The sequence below is a fragment of the Hemibagrus wyckioides genome, linkage group LG23 (genome assembly GCF_019097595.1).
Source record: "Hemibagrus wyckioides isolate EC202008001 linkage group LG23, SWU_Hwy_1.0, whole genome shotgun sequence".
Taxonomy (NCBI): Eukaryota; Metazoa; Chordata; class Actinopteri; order Siluriformes; family Bagridae; genus Hemibagrus; species Hemibagrus wyckioides.
Window position 1 is genome coordinate 8,238,124 of NC_080732.1, and position 27,483 is coordinate 8,265,606.

The 27,483-nt window shown below is 36.9% G+C and overlaps 3 protein-coding genes across 3 annotated transcripts in view; all 3 read right to left on the reverse strand.

Annotated features, from left to right (window-relative positions):
* The window catches only part of LOC131344581 (contactin-associated protein-like 2), a 234,823-nt gene extending 230,143 nt beyond the window's left edge, over positions 1-4,680 (reverse strand). The window contains exon 1 of the mRNA XM_058376980.1: positions 4,319-4,680. Within this exon, the coding sequence (XP_058232963.1) occupies positions 4,319-4,412 (94 nt within the window). The 5' untranslated portion in view covers positions 4,413-4,680. The remainder of the gene's footprint in view (positions 1-4,318) is intronic.
* Positions 4,681-18,013: 13,333 nt separating this feature from the next.
* On the reverse strand, positions 18,014-19,878 carry ccl34b.4 (chemokine (C-C motif) ligand 34b, duplicate 4). Its single transcript, XM_058376788.1, has 4 exons — positions 19,716-19,878; positions 19,240-19,366; positions 19,051-19,118; positions 18,014-18,716 (listed from the first exon to the last, which is right to left on the reverse strand). Exons 1-4 carry the CDS (start codon positions 19,798-19,800, stop codon positions 18,694-18,696), a joined length of 303 nt encoding a protein of 100 aa, XP_058232771.1. The 5' UTR covers positions 19,801-19,878; the 3' UTR covers positions 18,014-18,693.
* Positions 19,879-24,188: 4,310 nt separating this feature from the next.
* LOC131344485 (C-C motif chemokine 24-like) lies at positions 24,189-25,132 on the reverse strand. Its single transcript, XM_058376820.1, has 4 exons — positions 25,012-25,132; positions 24,750-24,861; positions 24,544-24,618; positions 24,189-24,450 (listed from the first exon to the last, which is right to left on the reverse strand). The coding sequence occupies exons 1-4, from the start codon at positions 25,085-25,087 to the stop codon at positions 24,351-24,353; spliced, it is 363 nt and encodes a 120-aa protein (XP_058232803.1). The 5' UTR covers positions 25,088-25,132; the 3' UTR covers positions 24,189-24,350.
* Between the last annotated feature and the right edge of the window lie 2,351 nt (positions 25,133-27,483).

Here is a 27,483-nt window from a genome sequence, read left to right on the forward strand (position 1 = left end):
GTGGAATGGCTGAATGCTCTGACAGAGAGTGTGACAGCAGAGTGTGGAGCTGAAATCAAGCCTGCTGTGTGTAAACCAGTCACTGTGCATTCTTATGTGCGATCTTATTTTTCCCCAAGGTGGCACAGAGGTAGTGCGACATTACTTCAGTCCTGCATCCTCTGCCTGCAGTCATTACTGCCACTCCCACAGCACAAGCCAAATATATTTCACATGGAATGAAAATAGACATATATTTGGTAACCAAATTAAGACCGATCAGCTATCCCAATTAATTATGGGATATCTATCATCTGAGTTTAAAAACTGCACATTTGCACACTTTTATTTTGGTGATAAATCTGAATAAAAGGCTTGCATTGACCCTTTAAATTAGTAGTATTTATCTATAAAATTAAAATGGAATACTGCGACAAATTAATGCTTTATGTGGTTACAGTATAAACTTTAATATTATTCTTCAGGTATGAAGGAATATAGTTGTCTCAAATATTACTTAATAGTCCAAAAATTTAAGCCAATGAGTCAAACAAGTATATCCTCATTTCATTTTCCCCACGGTGAGCTTATAAGAAACAAGAGATAATCGGCCCGTAGTGCACTACTGCTCAACATTTTTCATTATGCAGAATTCACACCAGTAGGGCAGCCAGCTGAGGCAGTTGCCATGTACATGCACTGTATATACATGCACTCCAGCTGCTATTATGTCTTGCTTGATAAACATGGGTTAAAATCTAAGCCTATGTGCTGCTCTTCCCTTAAGCCTCACTTGTGCCTAGAACAATTCAGAAGCACACCGTGTGCTGTGCTGGCAGTGAATTACTTTCAGTGAGATGAGGAAATATACAAAAATCAAAATAAAAATACAAAAGATTTTTTTCATCTTACAATTTCATTGGTAAGTGTGACATGCTTATGTGTTTCAGGTGGCTGTCAGACAGCAGTAAGAGAGGCAATGACAGGAATTTATCATTTAGCCTTCAGTTAAGCCACAAACAATCTTTCCATATTAACAACGCTGACATGAAATACATTTCTGACAGTGTAAAAGATTCAAATAAAATGCTAATGGGGAAATTATGACTTATGTTATAAATCTTAATCTATTTTGCCACAGTACAGTGCACTGATTGACATTGCAGTGGTTCAATTTGATGTCCAAAAGAAATGTATTAAAATGTAATATTTTATTTGTGTCAGTGATGTCAGGACTACCTCCTGTTTTAAAATAGTGTATCCTCTCATATCTATTGGTTATGCCAATGTTTCCGTCTTACTTAAGAATAAAAAAGCACCTATTTTTTTGTGCTTTATTCAAAATCTGAACTTAACATACAATGCTAATTGTATTAAAAGGTGCAAAAATTGGACATTATTTGACATACCACCATGATATATATTTTTCTTTTATCTTCAGTGGCTACTTTATAGAGAACACACTCTAAATGGGACACAAGTTCATCACAGGGCACCATGCACATAAATATTAGTACCTTGGGGCAATATGTGGTACCTAATACATCTACTGGCATCTTTTTGAAAGGTGGAAACCCGAGACACACATAGGCATGTGGACTCCACAAATGCAGACCTCCACAAAGACCCATGCTCAGGATCAAACCAGGACCCTGGAGCTGTAAAGTGCAATGGTTACCCACAGCAACATCTTGCCACGTTTGACTATATATTCAATTTATCCATCCATTTTCTAAACATCTTATCCTACACAGGGTCACAAGGAACCTCGAGGCTATCCCCGGGGCACAAGATGAGGGACACCCTGGACAAACTCACATAAGCCACATACATCCATTCACACACTACAGGCAATTTAGAGATGCCAATAAGCCTTAAACATATGTCTTTGGACTAGGGGAGGAAACTCCCAAAGCATGCGGATCAGAGGCGAAACTGAACCCCCATCCTCAAAGGTGCGAGGCTAATCACTAAGCCACCATGTCCCTTTGACTATATTATCATGCCAACTCATTCAGCAAATGATAAAAAATGCTGTTATTACACCCCATCCATGCGTTCAATTTGTTGTGTTAAGCTGCTTAAATACGCCATTTAATCTGCATGGATAGCTAAATGAATTTTCCATGAGTGATTTAAACAGAAGAGTTCAGAAGTTCAGTCACAGAAAGATTGCTCATTTAAATGCAAACTTCTGATGTAGTCAGTTTTAAGATCACTGGCATTCGATGATAAGAAAGACATTTAGAACCTCCTAGAACAAATGGAATGTATAACGTGCAATCACTGCAATAATGCATATACATCTGGAATTTAGTCTATCATCATTTAGTCAAATCATTTCAGGTGAAAACATTTTTGCTCTTAGTCTGATTGTGAGAAAGCAAGCCTTTAATATGTTGTAATTCAAATATCCAACAAAACTGTTATAAGCAATTAAAATAGCAACTTGATACCACAGAGATTCACAGTAATGCTCTGTCATGTCTAATAACACTGAAGCTAAATGAATCATAAGCAATGCATAGGGACAGCATATCAGCGATCAACAACACTTTGTTAACTCAGTGCTGAGTCCTGGCTTCCAGAGTAAAGATTTCCCTTGTGATAAATGATCGTTTGGCAGACTCAGAGATGCTTCGTCTTTGAGTGAAATACACAGTGGCACATTCACATTCCACTAAAATAACACAGTTCATTGAGCAAAGACTTTTCAACCACGTACATGGATGTCATATAAAATCATATTTGATGTAACTACACATACCCAATGAATTTAATTGCTCTAACTGACTAATGAGACAAGGAGAAAGGACTGAAAGGCTGCTGGTCATGTCCAGAACACAATTAAAGAATGACATTCATAATTCACTGGAGATCTGTTGAAAATGAACAGTAAAAATGAAAAAGCAAACAACAAAGTGATGATAATTAACAGACTCTCTTTTCAAAGTACATCCACTTTCTTCCCCTGAGAATTTCCCTCTGAAATAAATCCAGGTGTTTCATTTAATACTTATTATTTTAGGTCAGCTCATGTAATGGCTGGACTGCTTCTAATTTTGGTGCACAAAACCAGACAATTATTGAAGAGCTTTAATCTCATTACTCAAGACAAGCTTCCACTGTGATTATCTGATGCTGCAAGCACATTTGTCAGCCGAATGCACTGCTTTTAGCTGCCAGTGCTGAAATGTGACTTTTCTTTAATTTGCACAGTCTATTTCTTAATAACCATCAGCTAATCATATAAACCAAGCTATGTATACACAACTCTACAGATTTTTTTTTATTAATATACCCACAAAAGACAATTAGTAAGAAATAAAATAACTAAAAACTGATTAAAGATTTAAGCTATACTCTAGATTCTGAGTAATAATAAGTCATTATTTGAGCTCGATACTACCAATCAAGGTAAAATCCCTGAATAGCCTGGATACATTACGTTTTAGATGTATATTGATTTTTACCAATCAATTTTTATAATTTTATAAGACCACAAACATCCTGCAGGTTTGTACAGTTCTTATGAAACTCTTTTCATCTGTTCTGTTGTTTGTATGTTTAATTCAATTAACAAGGTAAAACACAGACAGCTGGTTCCTGCTCCCTCAACAAGCAACTGCAAAGTCAATGCCTGACTCTCAGCCACATTCACAAATTGCCAGTTGCCACATTCACAAAAAGGATTTAGATAATAGAGTATCAACACAAACATTCTCAAACTTTTAGTTTACCAAACTGCATTTTGCTTACAACCCCAAGCCAAACTTCTCCCAGTGAGAAAGCAGGAGCAGGAGTTTTTGAGTCTGATTTTCAATGATGCAGGTAAAAATCTCAGAATAAATTGTTGTCTGTTTAGACAGAGCTCACAGATGAATGACAAGTAAACAGAACAAAACAATGAAACAAAAACAAACATGTACCCTAACAGGTATTCTGGAGGTTTTTCAGGGCTTAATACTGATATCAACAACTCAGTTAGCACACTTGCAGTAGTGAATTAATTTGATTATAATTAATTTTTTCAAAACAATGGAGTGGAGAAGAAAAAGAAATGAATAAAACTGCATGCAACGATAAAACTGTCTGAGATGACCAGAATAAATATTCAGAACTGAATCCACTGAAGACCACACAATAAGTCCCTGGTACCCATCAGACATGATGCCCTGAGGCTCCCCATCCTGCCCAAATCTTCTCAAACCTGCATCACACTTGGCATGAAGCCACAATGTCCTGCCAATAAGCACTAAACTATCAAATCCAACTCTGTCCAATATGCCCTAATCTATCAAGTGCAACTACAGACAATAATCCCTAAAGAGAAACTTACGGGCAGATGAAGGAGCCGCGTGCGAGTTGATGCTGATTCTGAAGATCCAGAGGAGCGGAAAGAAGCCCGAGCGCACCATCTTCATCCTCCCCATCGTTCTCCTATACTGTCCACACACTTCTATAGTCCTTCTAACACGCACACCTAGTGCTGGCACTGATGTTTTCTCCTGGACCGAGTCAGAAAACAGGATCAGGATTTGCACCGCGGAAAAGAACCCGCTGCGGTTCAGCGCATCAGCTCGCGCTCTGACTGACCGCCGAAAAATAAATCAGTTTAATGCGGGTGCTCAGTCCATAGCGGAATGAATGCACAGCCATGAGCTTTCTGTCCGGCTCTGAAACTTACACAGACTAGTCTTTACTCACAGATCCAGCCTTATAACTACAGCACCCGTCCCTTTCTCATTTACATTGGTACAGTCCTCCAAAGTGTTAAAACTCCCTGCCGTTCACTGCTGTTGGTATAGTCCACATTGGACATCGCTTCACATAGGTTTGCCTGCTGATTCACACACAGAGCTGGACACTGGAGCTCTGAAAGAAAGAGTGGGATGGACTGAATTCCCTCTTAAAACCCACAGCTATTATTTCAGCATTCTTGTGATTATTTAATGGCAAGTGTGTTCTAATTATCAATAAAATATAAATAAAAAAAATTGACAATGACATAAAGTGGACTAAACAAGACCTTTCAATACAGAGCAGGCTACAGTCACTTTGTTATTATTATTATGATTCATTTTTATTGAAAATTCTAGCTAGCCAGCTTGTTTACTATTAATGTTAGCTATCACTGTTCGTAAAAGAATGACACCTGTTAAATACACCTCTATGTGTCTTTTACCCACTGTGACAAAAAAATATATTAATGTTGTCTCAATGAGCGTCATTACTTTTCATTCCTGCTGGGCAGGGGTATGACTTTAAAATAATCAGAGGAGAAATGCAGTATATAATTTCTTATTTTTTCAAAAAGCGGAAACGCTTCCCTGACCACAGCAGAGGGAAGAGTTTATTGCTCTGTTCTTGATGGCTGAGGTCCTTCAGAATCTTCCTGGCCTTGGTCCAGCACCACTTGCGGTAGATAGACTGCAGGAGAGTGAGCTCAGTGTGGATGGTGTGCTCACTTGATTGCACAACCCTCTGGAGAGAATAACTGTCCTGCTTGGTTCTGTTCCCAAACCAGGCTGCGATGCTTCCCATCATGATGCTCTCGAAGGTGCAGGTGTAAAAGTTTCTTAGCAATTTAGAGGGCAGTTTAAAGTCCATTATGTGTCTAAAGTGGTAAAGACCCTGGCAGGCCTTCTTCGCCAGGGTGTTAATGTGACATGACCATCAGGTTCGGTCCTGCATGATGTGAATACCAAAGATGTATCAATACTTTTCATGGATGACATGTATAAATGTATAGAAAGTATGATGTGTTGCTTTTTAAAACATAGTAAAATTATAATATTTAAAATCAATACCGTTATTAAAGCTCCACTGATGGATTAAGTAATGAAGTCTGAGATTCAGTTAAATTCTACGTTTTTATTTATCAGGGTCTAAATACCAATTGTGTGGTTCTCAACATCTTTTATAAACAAATAACCTCAGGTGATGATGACAACATCATCGACAACAAAAACAACAAATTTCAATACATAGTTAATATATAGTTATTTTTCCCCAAAAAGTAACCAACATTCAGAAACCAGGTGGGAAAAAGTGCACCTTATAATTCAGTAACATTTAGCACCACCTTTTGGCAACAATAATGTAAATTATACATATTCTGTAGGAGTCTCACACATTATTTTGGAGAAATTTTCTCCCACTCTTCTTTACAAAATTGCTTCAAACCATTGATTGATGCACAGCTCTCTTAAGATCCCATCACAGCAAGGAGGTGGGGTTCAAATCTGGATCTTGACTTTAGAATGGTGAGCAGCAACAATTACTTCTCTGAGATCATGGTTGATGTCCTTTCTTCTTGGCATGATGTAGACACACACGTGAGTGCTCCAGACACCACACTGCCAAAGGTTATGCTGTTCATGATGATGTACATTTTATTAGTAACACATAAATGCTTGCTTAATAATTGTGTGAAAAGGCCTGTTTTCTGAATGTTGGTATTCCTTTTTTGGTTGTTGTCACATGTGATTAGTTGTTTACAGAAGTTGGTAAGGCCCCCACAATTATTGTTTATTCCCTACTAAATAAAACCATAGAATTAAAGGAGAGTGAGCTTTCTTTTCCAGATGACTGTTAACAGGGATTCTCCCCCAAAAAATGGGTCATGGTCCCAAAACTGTGTTAGGAGTCAGGAAAACATTTATCTTTGTATCTGTGCTAAGAGAGGGGTCTCACGAGGCAGTAGATTTTGTATCCAGAGGGGGCTTTTAAATGTCATACCCTGTTTTGCACCAATCTATAAGATTCATTTATGACAGTTCACAAAGCATAAAATTCTAAAGATTTGGCTTGCACCCTTTCAAAATAGCAACACAGCATTAACCTAGAACTTGTGCTCACCCTGGCATGAAACTACAGCCCTGATATATCTTCAGCATTAGTCCATCTGCCTAGACATACTACCACCAGAAACATGTCCACTTATCATACTTACATTTACCTGTACACAATGTGAATGTAAACTGAACTATTGTATTTAGTTTGAATGCTATGTTAGTTGAAAAGTGCTTAAATGCACGGTACACACTTAAATGACACCATAAAACACTACTTTAACTGGTGTCATTTTATTCTAACAAAAATGCATTAAATTCAGCTCAAAGATGTTAATGTATTATTTGCTTCAAAAAAAAAATTATATTGTGATTATATCTTCATTTCTAAATATCTTAATTTCTGTTGCACATAATGTTAATATACATATTACTTACTGCACACATCATGTAACTGAGTTGTGCTTAGACACTGACATTTGGATTGGTATAGTAATGATTCATGAACGTCATCATGTCAACTACGCTTTTGGTCTAAAAATTATGGCAAAAGAGTAACCATCCAGAGCAGAACAAGAAGCGGGGAAGATCAGGAATGAGGGGATAGGAGACAAGCTTGGAACAACTCAAATGGGTTCTTTATTTTTACTGCTTTCTTTTTCTTTTATCTCGTACACACACACACACACACAAGGCTCTGTTCAGCCCCCCCCCTTTCTCTCTCTCTCTCTCTCTCTCTCTCTGTCTCTCTCTCTCTGATGGCTCTCATTTCTGCCCTTGTCACCACTCTCAGAAACACACAACACTTCCGTACCTTACTTTTCCTGGCTCCGCCCTCTATACACAAACCAGCACTCAACCACACCTCCACTTATTCCTACATGCAAATGTAGCATTTTCAGCCAATATAGGCTAATTAATTATTTTATCCCCTCAATATGTGTCTGATATAAAACTATTCAGGACACTGTTGGCATTTTTAACCTTACACAGTGCTTGAAGATAATGCCTTCAAATTTTAGATGATTATGAAACAAGCACTTGTGGCATCTCAGAGAGCAGAAAAGGGTTTGAGATCACCATCTACTTTGAATATATAAATATTTGTGTGGAAAAAACCTTTCCAGTTACTTATGAAAAACACAAATTCTTAAAGCCCTGAGTGTCTACGTTCATATGAGCTTCATAATAACCACCATTGTGGAGTGTAAACATGACAAAGAAATTTAATGCTGCTCAATATACAGTATATATAATGCACAATATACAGTATATACACCAACAGACCACTCACAATTGTCTGTATACCAAAGTTGCCGCCTATATGAAACAATTAGTGACTACTTTTGAGCTTCTCCACTATTTCCTATGAAACTGGTTTGATTTTATTCACTACTGTTATTGTCACAACTCTGAAGATTGTAAAGAAAGTATGGATGAATTTCTCTATTCCTGTATCATAATGGACAACCCGAGTAGTCATTACTTCTACACTGAAGCCTACAACATATGTCATAAAGATTGTAATATTTGATCATGGGTAATAATTAATGAGCATTAAAACATGTAGCACTGTTCATAAACGATTGGTTACGTAGCATTTTATTTAATGGCAGCCCTTTAATCATCTGTTACAATAATTAGAAAGCTAATAAGCATCCCTGACCATGACGAATTGCTCTTCTGTGGCTTATTTCTTTGAATTTTCTATCACCAAAGTGCATAATTTATGAAGTAAGAGTAAGTTTGTCCTTTCTATGTCTTTCACGTTACCTACTGTATATACTATCCATAAAGTCATACAGAACTGCTCTTAAGTATTATTTTCTAACAAAATTATAACAGTTGTCATGCCCATAAAGCTTTGTTATCTATGGAGTGTAAATGATAAAGACATATGACATTACATAAGAAGCTATAAATTCAGAACAAAAGGATTTTTAAGGAATATGCTGAGTCATGCATTTCTAAATGCGGTCTAGATTTGTTTGATTTCATTTCATTTGCTGATGTATACGATATGATGCTAATATTACGGCTAGAGGAAATAGATTTTGAAATGTGTAATCTGGAGTCTATACTCATTACAAATATGTTTTGTTATGATAAACTCAGCATCAACTGAGGATAGAAACTTGAGTAGTGATCAGTGTGAATGCAGGTAAAGTATACTACTTTATGCAGAAACAAAACAAAACATAATTAATTTGACAATCAAGTTTGGGTTTGAATTTCTTCAGTGTCATAGACATGTTTTCTAGATTATATAAAACGGCTACACACTGTACATGGCTATATTTTCCTGTGTCATAATTTAAAAATAAATTCTATGTCTGTGTGTTATGGTACCATATGACTAATATAGCCATATAATACCAAGTCAGTGGGATCTTGGGTATATGGATTTTAATACACTCTGGAAGGGATACCAGGACAGCATGTGCACGCAAACACACACACACACACACACACACAACCTCATATTCTTATTCATACCCATTGCATTTTTTATACACAATTGCCTGTAAACTGGAGTCCCAGAAGAAACCCACAAATACACCAGGAAATCATGCAGAGAATATAAAGATAGACAGTAACCAGAGGTCAGAATCTGTGGTTCAACTGTGAACCCTAGCGCTGTGAGGCAGCAAAGATACTGGCTGTGCCACCATGCTGCCCTGAACTTTGCATGGTTACCTAAACAAATGGTAAAACCTTATAATACTGGGTAAGAAAATTGCTTAGCACTTTCATAAAGGTTCATCAGTGACGTGAAAATCTTCAGCACTAACTACTCAGTAACATTTCTTACAATAATGTAACCAGGTCACAGTATTTGTGTCAGCACAGTGGTCACTCAGTTAGGATTATGTTCTAGCAGCTTGAAGTTTGTGATTCTATATCCCAGATCTGTCAGAGTTTCACTGAGCTAAAGGCTGCAGCTCGGAGCTGGGATGGAATTTTACCTCACTTACAAATATTAAATTATCTTCCAAATAAATAAATGTAATGATCAAAAAACACAATGTGAAACTAGTGGCCTATGGCATCTGTTTTGTTTTTCTTCTTCTTATTATTGAATGGGAGTTAGATTATTTCAGGTTAATATCACACAGCTCACTCTATCATAAATACACGTTCACAAGCAAATTCTTCTCAGGGCCATTTCAGCTAATAGTGTCATTCCTGAACACAATTTCAGCAGTTCCAGTTGACAGAACAGCATCAAAGCAAAGTAGAGAACTGTGCCTCTGAGAGAGAGGACTGTATGTTCCCTACAATAATATCTCAGATTGATGCAAGAGTTAGACTCTACTAGATATCTGGAATTGAAACCCTTGGTGACATTACAAAAAGTACATATAAAAATAATAATAATTAAAAAAAATTCTTACCATCTCTCTATACCACTAGAGTAATACACTAGCAATATAGAGAGAATATACACAGAGTGATGACACAATAACAAAATTAAATAAAACATGAAATTTTTGAAAAAAAATGAAATAATACATGTTTAATTGTTCGTTATTTTAAGATTATTAAATATGTTTTTAATTAATTAATAGGTATGACAATGCAATAAAATTCTGCTAATTTAACGAAAAGTAATAAATAAATGAATACATTAAAAAAAACATTTCTCATACAGAGAAAAAAAATTCAAATGATATATAATATATAATAATATTAAACAACAGCAATTGATCAGTCTATCAACTTCTCTCAACAAAGAATTAGTATTCAAAGCAAAAGTATTTTCTCTAAACGTTTTTGAGTGGAACTGATGATTAGAATAAATAATCCACTTGATTCATGTTCGTTACACCTGTGACAGAGTCTGTAACATGATTACGTGTTACAGAAATGTCTCAGAAACAGACTAAGATATAATCCTAAATGGAGCTAACTATAGGGGGCATGTCACTCATGACACAGCCGTCACTGAATCTAAGGTCTGTTGAATCTGCAGTGGTTCATTACAGATTCCACAACATCATTTCATGTCATTCTCTGTGTTTTTATTATGACATGTTGAACCTGGTTTAAAAAACCCTCTTTAAAACAGTTGTTAACACAAATATAATGACATGAGTTCCACAAGTGAAATAGTCTTTATAGTAATTCTATTGCAGGTGAGTGAGCTTAGACCCTCTAGCCCACTAATACAAACAGCCCCAGATAGAGGAACTGTAAGCACTCATGAATGTACTATCCTCTATCTCTTCTCCTCTGTAATCCTCTGTCTATCTTCTTTTGAGCTGATGGACTTGGTGTACCTTTTTCAAAGGCCAGGGTTTGGTGAACAGTGTAAACCAGTTTTATCTGCTCCATCAGATGTGTAGTGGCAGTCTATCTTATCTATGAACCACTAGTGGCTAGATTGCTGCTTCACCCTAACAGCTGGAAAAAACCCAATACAGGCCTTATTGATTACCCGCAGACATAATGACATGTCTGCTGATGCCAACACTTGAAGTATTACAACACTGAAGTATGCTGGTGTCAAACACTCTCGGAAGTAAAGTCTGCAAGGTACCTGCAGAGGAGTGTTATTTATATATATATTTTTAGTCTCTAACTGATGTCCAGTATGAGTCTTCACACAGATTCAGTGACCTTGGTCAGATGGTGTGATAATGATTTGATTGCAAACCGAAATGCTATTAAATTAAAAATTCAAAGCCAAAATATATTATTTGTCGGCAGATTTATAAAAAGATTTAAATACTGAACTTAACCTCTTCAGCCTAGCATTTGATAGAACCACCTTTTGCTGATGGCTAAAGGGGATCAGAGATCAGGTTCACTAGTTTTGCAAACAGCTGTGTAAATGAAGCATGTCCCAGATGGGGAAAAGAACACCTCACACTGATTAAGGGCAAAAATAACTTAACAAAAATTAACTTTATAATTTCTTTTTGTTTTTATATTTAAGCTGCCAGCAGGTGGCAAAATAATTAAGCAAATAAACACAGCATGTAAACAAATAAAAACATTAACAAAATGTAAACTAGACTGAATTTTTTAATTCCTGAGCTGTCTCCCTCATACTCTGAGACAATTTTAGTCCTCAGGACAATTTACAGTAAATTCCAAACTCAGCAGATGTTATTGAGGTCCAGCAAGAAATCCTGGAGAGGCACCACCTGATGTCAAGACCTCACAGGAATGACTTGAAGCCATTTGCCCCATCAGGAATTTTTTTTTAATTAGTGGGCTCCTGACCATGCTAAAACAACCAACACACTGAGGACACCACTCCATTTTGTTGCTCAGCTGAGGATGTCCCTTTACCTACCCAGACCACAGAGGATGCCATTATGGTGCATAGCCTCACCATGGATGTCACTCTGTCTCTCTGCTCCACCTTGGATGTCAAAATGCCACCCGGCTCCAATTTAGCCGGAAGCAGGAAGTTCCGGCTTCCTGCGCCACTGAGGATGTCACTGTCATGGTAGTGCTAAAGGGGCAGAGAGCTACACTACCAATCATCCCTTGCACATGACATGTCTCACTAATCACTCTCGCCTATGGCTTGTTAGCAACACACTTTTAAGTTCCATTATTTCAGTGTCTCATGATCAAGCTTTTTTGGTAGTTGTTGTTTGTTGTCATGTGTCTCACAGTATCACTTATAATCTTCATGTTCAATGCCTCGGATCCGCGGTTCATGTTTGTTTTCACATTTTTTGAAGTTTGTGCTTTACTAAATTAATAATCTGCACTTGTATCTGCCTCCTCCTACAAGACATTACATATATAAATTTCAGATATGCATTAAGATATTCATGCTATATGACATTTTTAGTTTTTCTTGGACATTTTTTTCTTGAAAATTAAACACATTCTGGCTTTATGTCCCTGAATGTCTTACTAAAATGGTCATCCAAGCAGCATTTATGCTGCAGTGCCACTGTCCATGGTGCTAAATGCTGCAGGACACAATTAAAATACTGATGCTAATATTATTCAATATAGTCTGGTATCTGAACTGACCATCATTACACTATTTGTGTATCTTACACAGGGTTGTGGCAAACCTGAAACCTACCCATAGGGTGCTAGGCACAAGGTTTGGGACACCCTGGGTAGGGTACCAACCCATCACAGAGACACACGGTCACATTTTATGGACAGGGAGAAACACAGGGAGAATGTGCAAACCCCAGAAATACATGGCAGAGCTGAGAATCAAACCCCCAATGTTCTAATTCTATTTCATTAAATACACCAGGTCATCTCTGTCAACAAAAGAAAAAAAGCTGCCCATCTTCTCCTATTATTATATAGAATAATAGTCATTACATATGGTTTTTTCTGCAATGATTAACAAAAGATTCTTTAAAATATAACAAGAAAAGACTAAAATCAATGAGTCATGCCTGAAGGTAATGAAGAATTGTGTCAGTTGCTTCACTTTATATATATGAAACATTATTATGTGTTACACAATTTACTGAATCCCCACAGTTCAAAGGACACAGTGATCTTGACTGCATGCTGGCTCTGCACTAGTTGCAGTGATCAGTGTTGAAGGACAGAACCTGGTAGGTAGCGAGGGGAATGAGGACACGGAAGGCAGGCTTTGGAAAGAGAGTAATGTGGTCCTTGCTTCTTTATATACATTTTCTTACTGGAATGCTTTTCAGCATTCTATTTAGCAAATTCATACATGTCAGGAAAGAACCAACACACAAAAGACAGACAAAACATTTCTCTTCTGTCTTCATCTATCTGTTCATGGTCAACTTCAAGAATAGCTGACCCCCAACACTTTATAACCCCGCATCACCCAACATCCACCATAAGCCCAACTGCAACACATACAATGTAGAAACTTGCCACAATTTAATTATCACACAAGTTTGCTTGTGGCTTCTCTGTTACTCCATCTCCCACTTACTGATTGTACTGACCACACCCCTGCTTCCACAAAAATGGTTTACCGGTCTGCCATACATGTACAGTACATGTGTGATCTGTGTAAAAATGAATGAAATTTGAAATGTGAGCCAACAAATATAAAAAGGCATTAGCTAGAATTCAGGGGACCTCTGCTGGCAGAGATGGGAAATGTGCTTGAGTATATTAAAGATTTTTTTTCAACCATGAAAGAATTTTTAAAAAGTATTAAAAGATATACATTATACATAATTATTGTACTGTAAATCTACTGGAAAAATATATTAGTTGTACTGTATGAAACTGTAACTTTAAATATGTTACCTTGCTGGCTAACTGTTGCATGTGAGTTGATGTTAATTTAACAACAAACTTTTAACATACGTCTAATGTTAAAGTTGTGTCCCAAATGTTGTACTAAACACAACGCACTTTGTACTCAACCATTTAATGAATGAATTTTAGAAAGGTGGTATATCGTCTCAAACTTTACTTCTTGTAGACAACCACAGTTTAACATAACACAGGTCAAGAATCAAATAAAATCATACAGCATTTGACCCAGCGACCTACAGATGAAAAATGAGCAAAATTTCCAGATTGTAACCCAGGTTCTCATTGCTATTAAAACATAGCCACATACGAAATGGCAAGCTACAGCTAGAGCAAGGAGTTCTACTTCAAAGTAAAAACCAAGACATGATAAGTGTGGGTGGCCTTAGATGTCATTGTTCATGCAACAACTTTGGGAAGGTGTTATGCTTACTGTCTAACAGTCACATACACTGTCAATGTCAAGTCACACAAATTAAAACAAGTTTAAATACTGCTAGAATGCACTCTTGGAGTAAGTCACATTTTAAGGTAAAAATGCATACATAAAAGCATACATGCATAAAAACAAGATTAATCATCACACCCCACCCTTTGAACAATTAGTTCACTTTTATTGCAGTGAATACTAAAGCTTAGACAGAGGGAGCATGGGGGAACACTTCCCTATATACTGTTTAAATGCCAGATGTTCTTGAGCTCCAAACTATGCTCATTCACAGCTGCCTCCAGAAGTATTGGAATGACAAGGCCAATATTTTTGTTTTTGCTATGCACTGAAGATGTTTGAGTTTGAAATAAAAAAGATGAATATGGTATAATATAACAGAACTTTTTCCTGATATTTACATCTAGATTTGTTAAAGAACGTGTCAAACAATTGTGAGGACCTCCATTCTAATGTAGTAGGATTTGATAGTTGACCTGTGAATTGTAATGGAACTTGAGCAGTATATTACATGAAAGGTGCATGGCATGCCAAAGTAATGATTTTATGAACGTTGCTCTTAGATACCACATAACACCAGATTCCTGACCTGTTTCTTTGTTTCTGGGTCCACCTGGTGGCCTGCTGCTGCATTTAAGTGGCTCAGATATTATACTAAGGTTTGCACAAGCTGCACCTACTGTGTAGCACATTTGTATATCTTCTGCCAGAACATTTAGCAAAGTCTCTGTAGCGGCCAATATCTGTCAGCTTCACATGCTTCTTTAGATAGGCCAGCCAGGATAAGAATATCTATGTAACAAATTAATGTGCTTCATTCAGGGGGCACAAATGCCTCGAAGCTAGGCAACAGATGAGCTGAAGACATGTGAGGAGAATCAGTAAAACTCTGCCGCTTTGACATTCATTTGTACCACTGAAACTGAAAGTGAAAACAAACCAGGCTGTTAGGCTCAAAGGAAATTGAGAAAAAAGCCTTTTGCCATGTCAGTTTCAGTAAACCACTGAGAAATGTGTTGGATGATTAAAAGTATTGTTGAGGAATTTGGTACAGCTGGAGTGGCAGTGTGAATATCCACATTCGTCTAGTTTTACATTTCTCTTCATATATGAATATTTCTCTCATTAAAGTTAGTTACGTTGTTAGTTAGTTGCAACTTTTCACACCACAAGGGGTCTCCCTGTGACTGCATGATGAATGGATCATAATTAATTGTAGCTTGTGCTTATTTTGCATATCTATTTTAAGAATCATGGGGTCCCCTGGTGGTCCCCATAAGCAGGAAATTGCATCATTGGAGCAACTGATATCCTTATAAATCCATCATAGTTATTTAACGGTCTTTTCCTTATGGCCAGGTGGAATAGATCCATTTCTTTTCAAGTTTTCTTTTGCTCTACACACTTAGTCTGGGCTTATGGTTATATATGTTTTATCTTATTTAGTCCAGATAAAAACAGCATCTACAAATTATCTCCAGATTTTTTACTATGACATCACAATTTCTAATATTCAAGTCTGTGCTGAGAAGTGTCCTTCTCAGTACTTGCTATGCCCAGACTGGCTATGCCTTCCCCGTGGCTGTATGATTGAGCTCTCACCTCCACGCCGCCCACCTGAGCAACCCATTGCCCTGCCTTGTTTTCTCCTCCCTCGTCATAAAGCACCCACTCCTCTCACTGCTAACCCAAGTGAATTCTGGCCTTGAGTGCACAGCCCCACTCATCTCACTCTTTCCCACACACTTCATTCCACATGGCCTTCAGTAAAACCCCTCAACCCTGTTCAGCTTCTTAGTACTTTTGTTCCTGTGGCCATGAATGTTTGTAAATGTTGTAGAGTGGATGGGATTGGGCAAAATTTTGGAGTGACTGGGCAGATTGGTCAAGAGTCTCTGTGGCATCAGACAGAGTAGTCAGAATTACTTCAGGACAGAGAACAAACATATAATGCCTTATGATTTTTTATTTTTTATATGAGTATTTATTTCCAGAAAGCGTTTTCTGTGAATTTTTGTTATATCTTCTGTTTATTTTGCTCTTCAGTTTGTTTAAAAAAAAGTTTGTCAAAAGCCAGATAGTGTTAGAACACTAACTTAATGTATATTGTTGGCATTTGGCAGACACCCTTATCCAGAATGACTTACAATTTATCTCATTTTATACAAGGGCACAGCAGCGGCAGCTTGGTGGACCTGGGACGCAAACTTACAAGCAACTGACCATTAATCCAAAACCACTAAGCTACCACATCCACATACAACAGCTACCACAAATTTCACACCAGATAATGAAAAAAGAACAAAGCCATTAGCTGAATGTTTTAAGATTAAATAAAGGCTGCATCAGTTCAGCAGGAAAGACAGCTGAAATGGCATCCTGCCTGAAACCCTTTTCACCTTGTATTTGACTCTTACAGTATCTCAGACTTGTCTGGTGTATTTCCACTCCTATTTCCTTCCTGTCTAAAGATGTGGTGATAAGGAGTGATGATGCTTGATGTTTATCTGAGCTGGCGTATAAAGACCCAACATCCCTAACACAGTATTATATGATTATCAAGAAAATTCATCATCATTATTTTTTTAATATATCAACAACATTTTATAAACTGCAGCTTTTGTAGTTTGGAGTTATTTAGGTTGGTAGGATGTGAGGTGTATTTATATCGTTTCATTTATACACAGTGTGGCAGAGAAACGCATGTTTTTCATGCGCAAATACATAGCAATGTTAGCAGGCAGCGCAGATACTGCAATTTCAATAGCTAGTATCCATGTCAACTGTGGACTCGTGAGCATTCAAGTGTTTGTTGTTGAAAATGATTTCAAAAGTGGTGAATCAATAAGTGCTGTCTAGCGTCTTTAGCATAGACAATTCAATGTTGGGCGTCACGGAAATATTCATGATTGTAACACGATTCTCAGGTGGGCCGAAGCATACAGAACAACAGTGTCTGGAAAGCACCTGGCCTTTTTGCATGGAAAAGTTGCTAATTAGCAATTACAAACCCAAGCAAAATCCAACATCCAAACACATAACTCTTGCATGTTAAATTTTTGCTGTTGTTTCTTTTGACAGTTTTACCTTTCTAAAGACTGAAATTCAAATCATGCTTTAATTTGTTAGTTATTTACCAAGTCACCTGAAACTAATGTGTTTGAAAAATAAAATTGTAAGGCGATGACACTTCCAGACTGGGTTGTGTAGTTAAAGTAACGAGAGTTATGTGATCCTTTGAATAGAATGGTATTAGTGGTGTCACTCAAACCTTTTGTGAGACTGAAATTATTACAATTATTACAAATTATTATTTTATCATGGTTACGGTCCACCATATATCACAGTGAGCAGTACAGCATCAAGGCTATTACTTCCACCCATTTTTCTTATTCCTAAATAAATAACACTACTTGCAGTTCCACACTCACAATCTTGTTTCCCAGTGATAATGATTATAGTATGTATGCAGAATCAATACAAATATTGATTGTATTAAATATACTGAAGTGGTCAAAGTACAAGGAGAAACAAAAGGACACAGTTTTGCAAGGTAATGGTGTTTTATTATGCAGAATTTATATAATCGTGAAAGTGCAGACAATTTAAATGATAAAATATGCTGCAAATCTTGCCATATATCATATAGATAATATTACATTAATTTTCAATAGGAGTTGACCTGAAGCAAAAATTATTAAGTAAGAAAGTAATATTTTACTTGGGATCCATACTGATAAAGAAGACAGAGGGATTAACATACAGAGTACAAAGTTAAGCCTTAAGGCTTCCAAAAATGTTGTACATATGTAACATAACCACATACATTGTACATAATTAAGCACTCTCTGCATTCTCTTTCAAAAACGATTAAATTTTAAGGGTTAAGCATTCTGCTATGCATCATTATTTGTATTAATCAATAAACAATGCAAGCTTCTTGACTTGACTCTTGACTAATCAGGTATTTAAACACATGTAATCACATTTAGAAAAGTGATAAAAGGCTTTAAAGGGTTATAGCAAAGCTTATAATGTCATAAAAAATTGCTTAGTTCCCAACTCTTTGTTACTGTATGTTGATTTATGAGTTAATTGTCTTGTTCTACCTTGCAGTGCATGCAAAACTCTTTAAAATGCAGTACATTAATGCAACTTTTTTTTTTTCTTTTTTATGTATGTGAAATTATTGAAGCAATAAAAAGGTGGCTGCAAACAATCTGTCCAGCATTTTCAATCAGTGAGTTCTTTCAAACCTGTAAGACAGATAAGATACATAGATCAGTATATCTGCCAGTCAAGCTACTTACCAAGATGACCTAGATCTAAATGGGTCAAAATATACTTCTGAAATGTGATGTATAACAGGATTCACTTAAATTCCAAGTGTGTAATACTGATCCTGTAATACTGACTTATCCCCAAGTTAATGACGCGCTATAATTATCAAAATCTCAACTTTCAGTTTTAAAAAAATGCGATATGTTGTTTTTACATTTTAATGCATTAAAGAGAAACACTGACTATCAGACAGGCATATTTTAGAGTAATAGTTTGAAAGGTAAAATTAACTTGATGTTAGTACAATACCTTTCATTTTCTTTGGGATCCAGCGTGCAGCAGGGTCAGAGCAATATTTTTCATTCTCGGTGAAAAATCTATAAAGAATTGATTAAGGAGGGAAAAGAACAAGAATTACCTTATTTTAGTATTCCATAGACTTTTAGAGAATTTCATTTTTAAAAAAATTAAATATTATGAAGTGTTAGTTGGATTTACATGACAGCTTCCACACAGGGTTTTAGGGCATTCTGGCGCTTGTATGCAGTAAGCTTTATATGTTGCGGTATAATTGCTTTGGAGACTGACTCACAGCACACAAGACCCACTCTGGTAGGTCGACGATCTGGAAATGAATAAGTTTTCACCAAATAAATAATGTTTTTATGGCATGAAATTCATTTGTAGCTGATAAAGTATCAAAGTACAACCTCTGAATTGAAAAATACCAATCTTTAAAACACGACGTTATCTGATATTTTGCATTTAAACAAAGTAAATCATTTTACGACATGACTATAGCTCATAAGGTGGTATAAATGTCAGCAAACAAATCTCTACAAATGGCAACTAAATGCCACAGCTGTATGCAGTTTCACAATTCATGTACATGTTTAGTTGTCTTGTTTCTAAATGAATATAAATGTCTTTAAAGGAAGGGTTTTAGTAATACATTGTGCTGCAGGGATACTTACAGTTACTGGGTGCAGCTGTGATGCATCCAAAAAGTGCAAGCAGCACAACCAAGGAAGTGTACCAGCTTTTACTGCAGTCCAGCATGGTTCTCGGTGGGGAGATCACTTAGTAGATTGATTTTACTCAGCTAATGAGTGTTAATTGTGATGATGCTTCTCTTTTATTACCGAGGCAGAGCAAGGGGGAAAAAATATGCGTCATAAACTTTTCACAACTTTAATTGGAGCACTGCAACTTTTCTGTGGCAATGACCACATTTCTGAAATATGGCTAACACCTTTAGCATGCACGGAGCCCCCAGGAAAACAGTCAGCAGAAACATGTTTGGAGTGTGACATATGGCACAGTTATGAAAAAGAACGTGCGAGAATATTACAACTATTGCAACGAAACTGCATTATAAATTGCTTTCTTTGGCAGAGGGTTTTTTTTTTGCTTACAATAAAGCTGTGGGATGTTAAATCTAGTGTATTGTATCTCATCTAGATGTCTACGATGAATATTAGTATTAGGACAGCAAACGAAAGATTCAGAAATGACAGGCTGGTTTTCAGATCATGCAATCCATTGCCTGGTTAATTTAACAAAAATATTTTCAGTTTTGAACCTTATCTTTGCGCCACGTGGTGTTCTTTCTTGCTTTGATGTTTCCAAAATGATGGAAAAATATACGAAAATCTATGAATTTTAGATTTACTTTTAAATTTACTCTTGGAACCACTACACTGACACGTTTACATTTATTCAGAGCACTTTTGGATATACAGTTTTCAAAGTCAAAGTCACAGAAGCTTTATTGTCACTTCAACCATATATAGCTGATGCAGTACACAGTGAAGTGAAACAACGTTCCTCCTAGACCAGAGGTGCTACACATAACACAAAGTACAGTGACGCAGACAAACATAGAGCTATAACACAGAGATTAAAAAAAAAATTAACTATAATTTAAAAATTAAAATGAAACTAAAAAACATATAGGCCGACTTTGTGCAATGAACAAGACAATGTTAGTCAATGAAAGAACAGTGTATACAGTGATTGCAGATATTAAAGTGACACATGTAAACAGGATTAATATAAATATATATAAATGTAAAGTGACATGTGCATGCAAACAGGACAATTTAGTGTGTGTGTGTGTGTGTCTGACTATGTCCAGCACGGTTCAGTTCTTTTTTTGTGCGTGTGTGTTATGTATGTGTGTGTGTCCGTGTCCAGCACAGTTCAGTTCTCCCTTGAGATCAGATCTTGGTTGTACGTGTGTGTGCGTGTGTGTGTGTCCAGCTCAGCTCAGTTCTCTGTTCAGATCAGATCTTGGTTGTACGTGTGTGTGTGTGTGTGTGTCCAGCTCAGCTCAGCTCAGTTGTCTGTTGAGATACCTGATTGCCTGAGGGAAGAAACTGTTTAACAGTCTGGTTGTGCGGGTCCGAATGCTTCGGTACCTCTTTCCGGATGGCAGAAGGGCGAAGAGTGTGTGTAAGGGGTGTGTGGGATCATCCACAATGCTGTTAGCTTTGTGGATGCAGTGTGTGGAGTAAATGTCCGTGATAGAGGGAAGAGAGACTCCGATGATCTTCTCAGCTGTCCTCACTATACGCTGAAGGGTCTTGCGGTCCGAGACGGTGCAATTCCCAAACCAGGCAGTGATGCAGCTGCTCAGGATGCTCTCGATGGTCCCTCTGTAGAAGGTGGTCAGGATGGGAGGTGGAAGATGAGCCTTCCTCAGCCTTCGCAAGAAGTAGAGACGCTGTTGGGCCTTTCTGGTGATGGAGCTGGTGTTGAGTGACCAGGTGAGGTCCTCCGCCAGGTGAACACCAAGGAATTTGGTGCTCTTGACGATCTCCACGATGGACCCATCGATGTTCAGTGGAACTTTATATAAAGTTAAATTTACTTTGTTCATTTTTACCAGTACACTGGCGAAATCGACTTATTGGACAATTTCAATCAGTATAAGCAAATTAATTTTTTTTTATATCTTGTCTGATTTAAAATTTGTCAGGACACTGCTAGCTTTAGGTTTGATATATTTTAATCTATCTACCTATCTATTTTAGGATAACCTTATACTGAATTCTAGTGGTTGAAGATAAAGCCTTAAAATTTAAATGTTTATGAAGATGCAAATTTCATTTTATTTATTTATTAATATTTTTATTGGCAGAGTTAATACTTAACCATGTGTTTTATTATTTTGGTGTTCCAGAAGATATAGGCAAGTCAAGTCAAGAAGCTTTATTGTCATTTCAACCACATATAGATAACTCAGTACATTTCCTCCATGACCCTGGTGCTACAGAACAGAAACAACAACACAGAGCTAGGGATAGAAAGTTTGTCCTTGCTACATAAAGTGCAACATGTGCAACCAAGTGCAAACAGTGCAAGACAGAAGACAGTGCAGAAACAGAAAATACAAAAAACAACACAAGACAGAACAGGACACATAGTGCCGAAAAATGTGCAACAAAATAGAATGTGCAAACTAGAGAAACTGTAAAACCAGTGGTATTTTATATATATATCTTATATATACATACATACATATATATACATACATATATATATATATAGCAGAAGTAGGTGAAGTGTGCAAAAATAGCAGTAGCAGCAGTTGAATATGCAAATACAAAATGTAAACATTTATAGAATGAGTGGAGTTACAGATGTATTACAGATATGTTAAATCTCACACAGTTGACATATGGAGATGCTAAGTGTCACAGTGAGCCTCCCACCAGGACCCAGCAGTCCACTGGACACAATGAGCTAATTAGGAGATTGAGAGGTTTTTGCATATTTTGTGCTCAGGAAACCAAGAGGACTGTGGACAATTTCTCCCATGGGCTGAGTAAGCACAAAATTTCCTATGCCACTTTGCCCTATACCTGGTTACCAGCTACCAATGTTTCCTTGTGATTTACCTGCAGTAGTCAAGTGGTTTAGGCAGTATGAACAAGTGTGGGAGCAAATGCATCAGCACCTAGACAAGTGGCTCAACCAAATGAGGAATTTATGGATCGGCACCATGGAAAACCTCCACAATACCTGCCAGATGATCAAGTATGGCTGTTCAGAAAGGACCTGAGAAACCCTCAAGGGTGTAAAAATCTACCCCAGGTTACATATGTAACATTCCCTGAAAAGAAAACGAGATGCTGCATCATGGCTGATGCTATGTGAACTCTCCTTGTGGAAACAGTGCCAAGTTGTGTGAAAACATGCTAATTTATTATTGTCACATTACTCCACCTTCTACTTGTCTCAAGGAAGCACAAGTGGGTGCCTGGAGTGTGGCCAACGACCCAGTGTCTCGTTCCCTTCTCAAGGAAATGGGTTACATATGTAACCTGGTGTAGTTTCCTTTGAGGAAACTTGACACTACATAATGTCTGATGCTATGGGATTTCCCAATACTAACGCTGCCACATGCCAGGAGATGTCTGTCCCAGAGGTCTTGAAAGGACACAAACAAACCTGGAGCAAAGCACCTTTAGCCCTGTAAGACCCAGGACCCTAGGAGTAGAATGACCAGCTGTATTTGGGAATTTTCCTACCCTGAGATGCAGGGCAGCCTTGACCATGCCAGGAGCAGACTCTAGGCAGGAAGAGAGCAACTGGCAGGGCCTGCAGAACTCCTACCATTGTTAGGGAGGCCAAGTCTAAAAGCAGAGCTGTTTCCAGGGTCAGAAACTCCGCAGAGACTGATTCCATTGGCTCAAAGGGGGCTTAGAGCAGCCCCACTAAGACAAGTGAGAGATCCCAGGATCCTGATGACACCAATTACACCAAAAGCTAAAGGTCTACATAGTCTCCACAACCTCGGTTGGAAGACTGGAGTCTAGGAGCTGGTCCCCCTTAGGGGCCAGACCAGGGGGTTTCAAATCTTCCATCAGGTTCCTCCTGATGGGAATATCCCAAGGAGCATCCCAAGTTCTACAAGCCAGACTCACGTGGGCCAATGAGAAGCCACCAGTAACAGGCAAATTCAGTTGAAGATTTCAGCTCACAATTTTTCGATTATCAGTGCTACCATTCTATCTCTCACTGAGCTATCACTTCATCCTTCACCGACACATTTTCATACACCCGAGTACTGACAAGGCACACCATTTCCCAATCACACCCTCAGTATATGTACACAGACTTTCACAGATTCTGTGCAAACTAATGCTGAGTGTGCTCATTTCCTGACTTACCATGCATTTGTTTATTTGTTTGCTTCCTGGTTTTTGTATTTCGCATTCTATCTTTCACTTGCTGTTTGATAATCACCTGCCTGTTTTTGAGACTGCATCATGTTTTGGACGTGTTTGCCAGGATTAATAAATAATTGATCTAATTTTAATTTATTACTTAGCTAGTCTTTTTGTACATTTTTGGAAAATTATGAGAATATTTAATATTTTACTAGTTGACTTTGTTGTTTATTATTTTTTAGAGTTCACCAAACATGTTCAACAACGGAACAATTTTATTGGGTTTCCTTTTTGTAGACAAACAACAACATCAACAACAACAACAACATCATCAACAACAACAAAACAATGTTAAACATTGGTTTTGAGTTATAAATATATCATTCCAGTTATAAATAAATAATAAAATGAGCTGTTTTTTCTTCTTCTTCTTCATTTCTCCGTCTGAGTGCTAACAGTTGAATTCTGTGGTGCTGAGAAGGTCAGACTCGGTGAAGCAGAGGTTGGAGACATTTTGTTCTTTTGTGACCTCCTAGAGAATAAAAAAAAATCTTGAATATCATGTGGCTAAACACGTTCATTGGTTTCATATTTTATACACAAATTTTGTGTTTGTATTTCTTACCTAAACTCAGTGATCTTCTTCCTCACCCAGGGTTGACTTGGATCAATACAGAACTGTCCCTTTTCTGTCTGAAAACTGTAAAAGACAGGTCAATTAAATGATGAATTCACCAGTACTGTGTTTTCAGTTTGTTTGTTGTTAAATTCAAGCTATTTTTGTATTTGAATCATTGACAATTGTGTTGTTTTTTGTGAGACTGTACTTACATGACAGCTCTAATGCATGGAAGATTTTTCAACTGTAATCTGTAACCTGTGATGGCAATGTCCTCCATGAATGTGGAGACCGCAACGCAGCAGGGACTCACTTTTTCTGCATCTAAATGAATACACCCGAAAACACAAGATCACATTTTAGAATAAATAATAATAAATATTTTTTATCTCATTTTTAAAACTACTGTCTCATTCACAAGCACACAGCAGTATAAAAAATAAAATGTTAAATATATAGAACAGATTAGACTACCTGCTACAGTCCAGATGGTAAACGCAAGGACGATTATGGCTGTCAGACTCCTCATCACCATTGTGTTGCTCGGCATTTTCTCAGCTGTTCTCTGTCCTCTCTGAAGGAGTTGATAGACTGATTCTCTAAGATCAAGCAATGACTTTAAATATCAGAAAAAAGAGGAACTCTGAAGTGTGACAGGAGCATCCACTCTTTCCCAAGAGCATCTCACAACAGGAAATGTTGTTTTTTTCTCCAGTCACCATAAATAGCTTTACTTGGTAGTTTCCAGTTTTCGGTGAAAGTCATAATTTATGGCACACAACAAAAACCCACAGTCTCTACTGAAACTGTAAAATTCCATTGCTAATTCGATATAATAGAAATAATAATACTCTAATACTTGCATTAGATTAAATCATTCACATTTAATCGTGGAGAATCTAATGATTTTCAATAAAAAATATTTTTGAAAGGAAAATCTATAGTAACATAATTTTTGTGCCATATAGCGTACTAAACAGCTGTTTTCTTAAAAGACTCCTGTTTCTACTGCAAAAATATACACGTTATATCAAACATAGATACATAGCATAGCTTTTCCACCTCACAGTACCAGGGTCCCAGATTTTGTCCTGAGCTCAGAATAAAAACTATTCAATTCAATTCAATTTTATTTGTATAGTTCTTTTAACAATGGACATTGTCTCAAAGCAGCTTTACAGGACATAAGAAACATAAGAAACATAGTGCAAAAGTCCTAGATCTTAGACAAAATCATCCCTAATGAGCAAGCTTGAGGCGACTGTGGCAAGGAAAACCTCCCTTAGATGGTATGAAGAAGAAACCTTGAGAGGAACCGGACTCAAAAGGGAACCCATCCTCATTTGGCTGACACCAGAGAGTGTGATTATAAATTATTATAAACACCAGAGAGTGTGATTATAAATTATTATAAACACCGGAGAGTGTGATTATAAATTATTATAAACACTGGAGAGTGTGATTATAAATTATTATAAACACCGGAGAGTGTGATTATAAATTATTATAAACACTGGAGAGTGTGATTATAAATTATTATAAACACCGGAGAGTGTGATTATAAATTATTATAAACACTGGAGAGTGTGATTATGAACAATGTCCTTTCTACAGTCATATACAGTCAGTTGGAGTTGTGTGATGCAGATACAACATATGTAGAATGTTATTGTATGTATTAATTAGAAGGTTGTTGTCATCCTCAAAGACCACATAGGGTTGGCATTGTTGCTTTGAATACCCAAATCCTCACAAAGTAGAATCCAACTGGAGCTGATCCCTCTCTGGATACCTCAGGATACCCACAGGGTTGGCCTCTTCTCACTGTAGGTCTACTGATGGATGGTAGTACGTTAGAAGGCTGGTTAGGTACATGGGAGCTAAACCATGTAGTGCCTTGTATGTAAGTAGTGAGAGTTTTTTAATCAATTCTAAACTTAACAGGTAGCCAGTGCAGGGATAATAAAATTAGGGTTATAGTCATATTTTCTTGATTTAGTAAGAACTCTGGTGGCTGCATTCTGGACTAACTGTAGATTGTTTATTGAGGATGCAGGACAACCACCTAGTAATGCATTACAATAGCCCAGTCTGGAGGTCATGAATGCATGAACTAGCTTTTCTGCATGAGATACAGATAAAATGTTTCTAAGCCTGGTAATATTTCTAAGTTGGAAGACCGCTGTTTTTGTAGAATTGAAAATATGATTTTCAAAGAACAAGTTGCTGTCTAATATTTTACCCAGGTCTTTCACTGTCGAGCTAGTAGTAATAGTACAACCTTCTAAGTGGAAATTCTATGTGGAAATTCTAGGTATTCTATGTAACCTTCTATGTGGAAATTCTATGTATGTGTATGTGGAAAATCTTTGCATGTGTCTCCCTCTATATGTCTATGAGGAAATTCTATGTATGTGTCTCCCGAGTCTGTATAGGTTTCCTCGGGTTTCTCCCACTTCTTCAAAACACAAATAAGTAAAGTAAGTAAAAGTAAGTAAGCAAGTAAGTGGATTTGATTAAAGAAATTGCCCTTAGGTGTGAAAGCATGTGTGAAATTGTGTGTGCATTTCATCCTGCAGTGATCTGGTATATACCTGAAGGTATATTCTTGTATTCCTGTCATAGTTTAAATGACCAGTAAACCAGTTACCTATATTGTGAACAACTGGATTACACATTGCAAATCAGCCCCAAACCTTTAATGTATTCAGGAAATAATGTTTTTTTTTTCTCCAAAAATGTAGACAACACACAGTTGCAACTGTTTCACAAGTTGACAAGATTTTGTTGCTTACTGGGTTACAGAGGTTGTTTTTTATAGTTGATGATGTTACGCCTGATCATATATATATATATATATATATATATATATATATATATATATATGATTGGTATATATATATATATATATATATATATATATATATATATATATATATATATATA

What these genes read in the sequence shown, in the direction of transcription:
- ccl34b.4 (XM_058376788.1), bottom strand. Translation starts at nt 19,800, where the DNA reads ATGCTGGACTGCAGTAAAAGCTGGTACACTTCCTTGGTTGTGCTGCTT. An exon ending in CACAGCTGCACCCAGTAACT is followed by an intron (nt 19,367 to 19,715) that starts GTAAGTATCCCT and finishes ATTCATTTCCAG; the next exon opens with ATCGTCGACCTACCAGAGTG. An exon ending in GATCCCAAAGAAAATGAAAG is followed by an intron (nt 18,717 to 19,050) that starts GTATTGTACTAA and finishes TCTGTCTTACAG; the next exon opens with GTTTGAAAGAACTCACTGAT.
- LOC131344485 (XM_058376820.1), bottom strand. Translation starts at nt 25,087, where the DNA reads ATGCCGAGCAACACAATGGTGATGAGGAGTCTGACAGCCATAATCGTC. An exon ending in TACCATCTGGACTGTAGCAG is followed by an intron (nt 24,862 to 25,011) that starts GTAGTCTAATCT and finishes GTATTCATTTAG; the next exon opens with ATGCAGAAAAAGTGAGTCCC. An exon ending in CCATGCATTAGAGCTGTCAT is followed by an intron (nt 24,619 to 24,749) that starts GTAAGTACAGTC and finishes TGTCTTTTACAG; the next exon opens with TTTTCAGACAGAAAAGGGAC.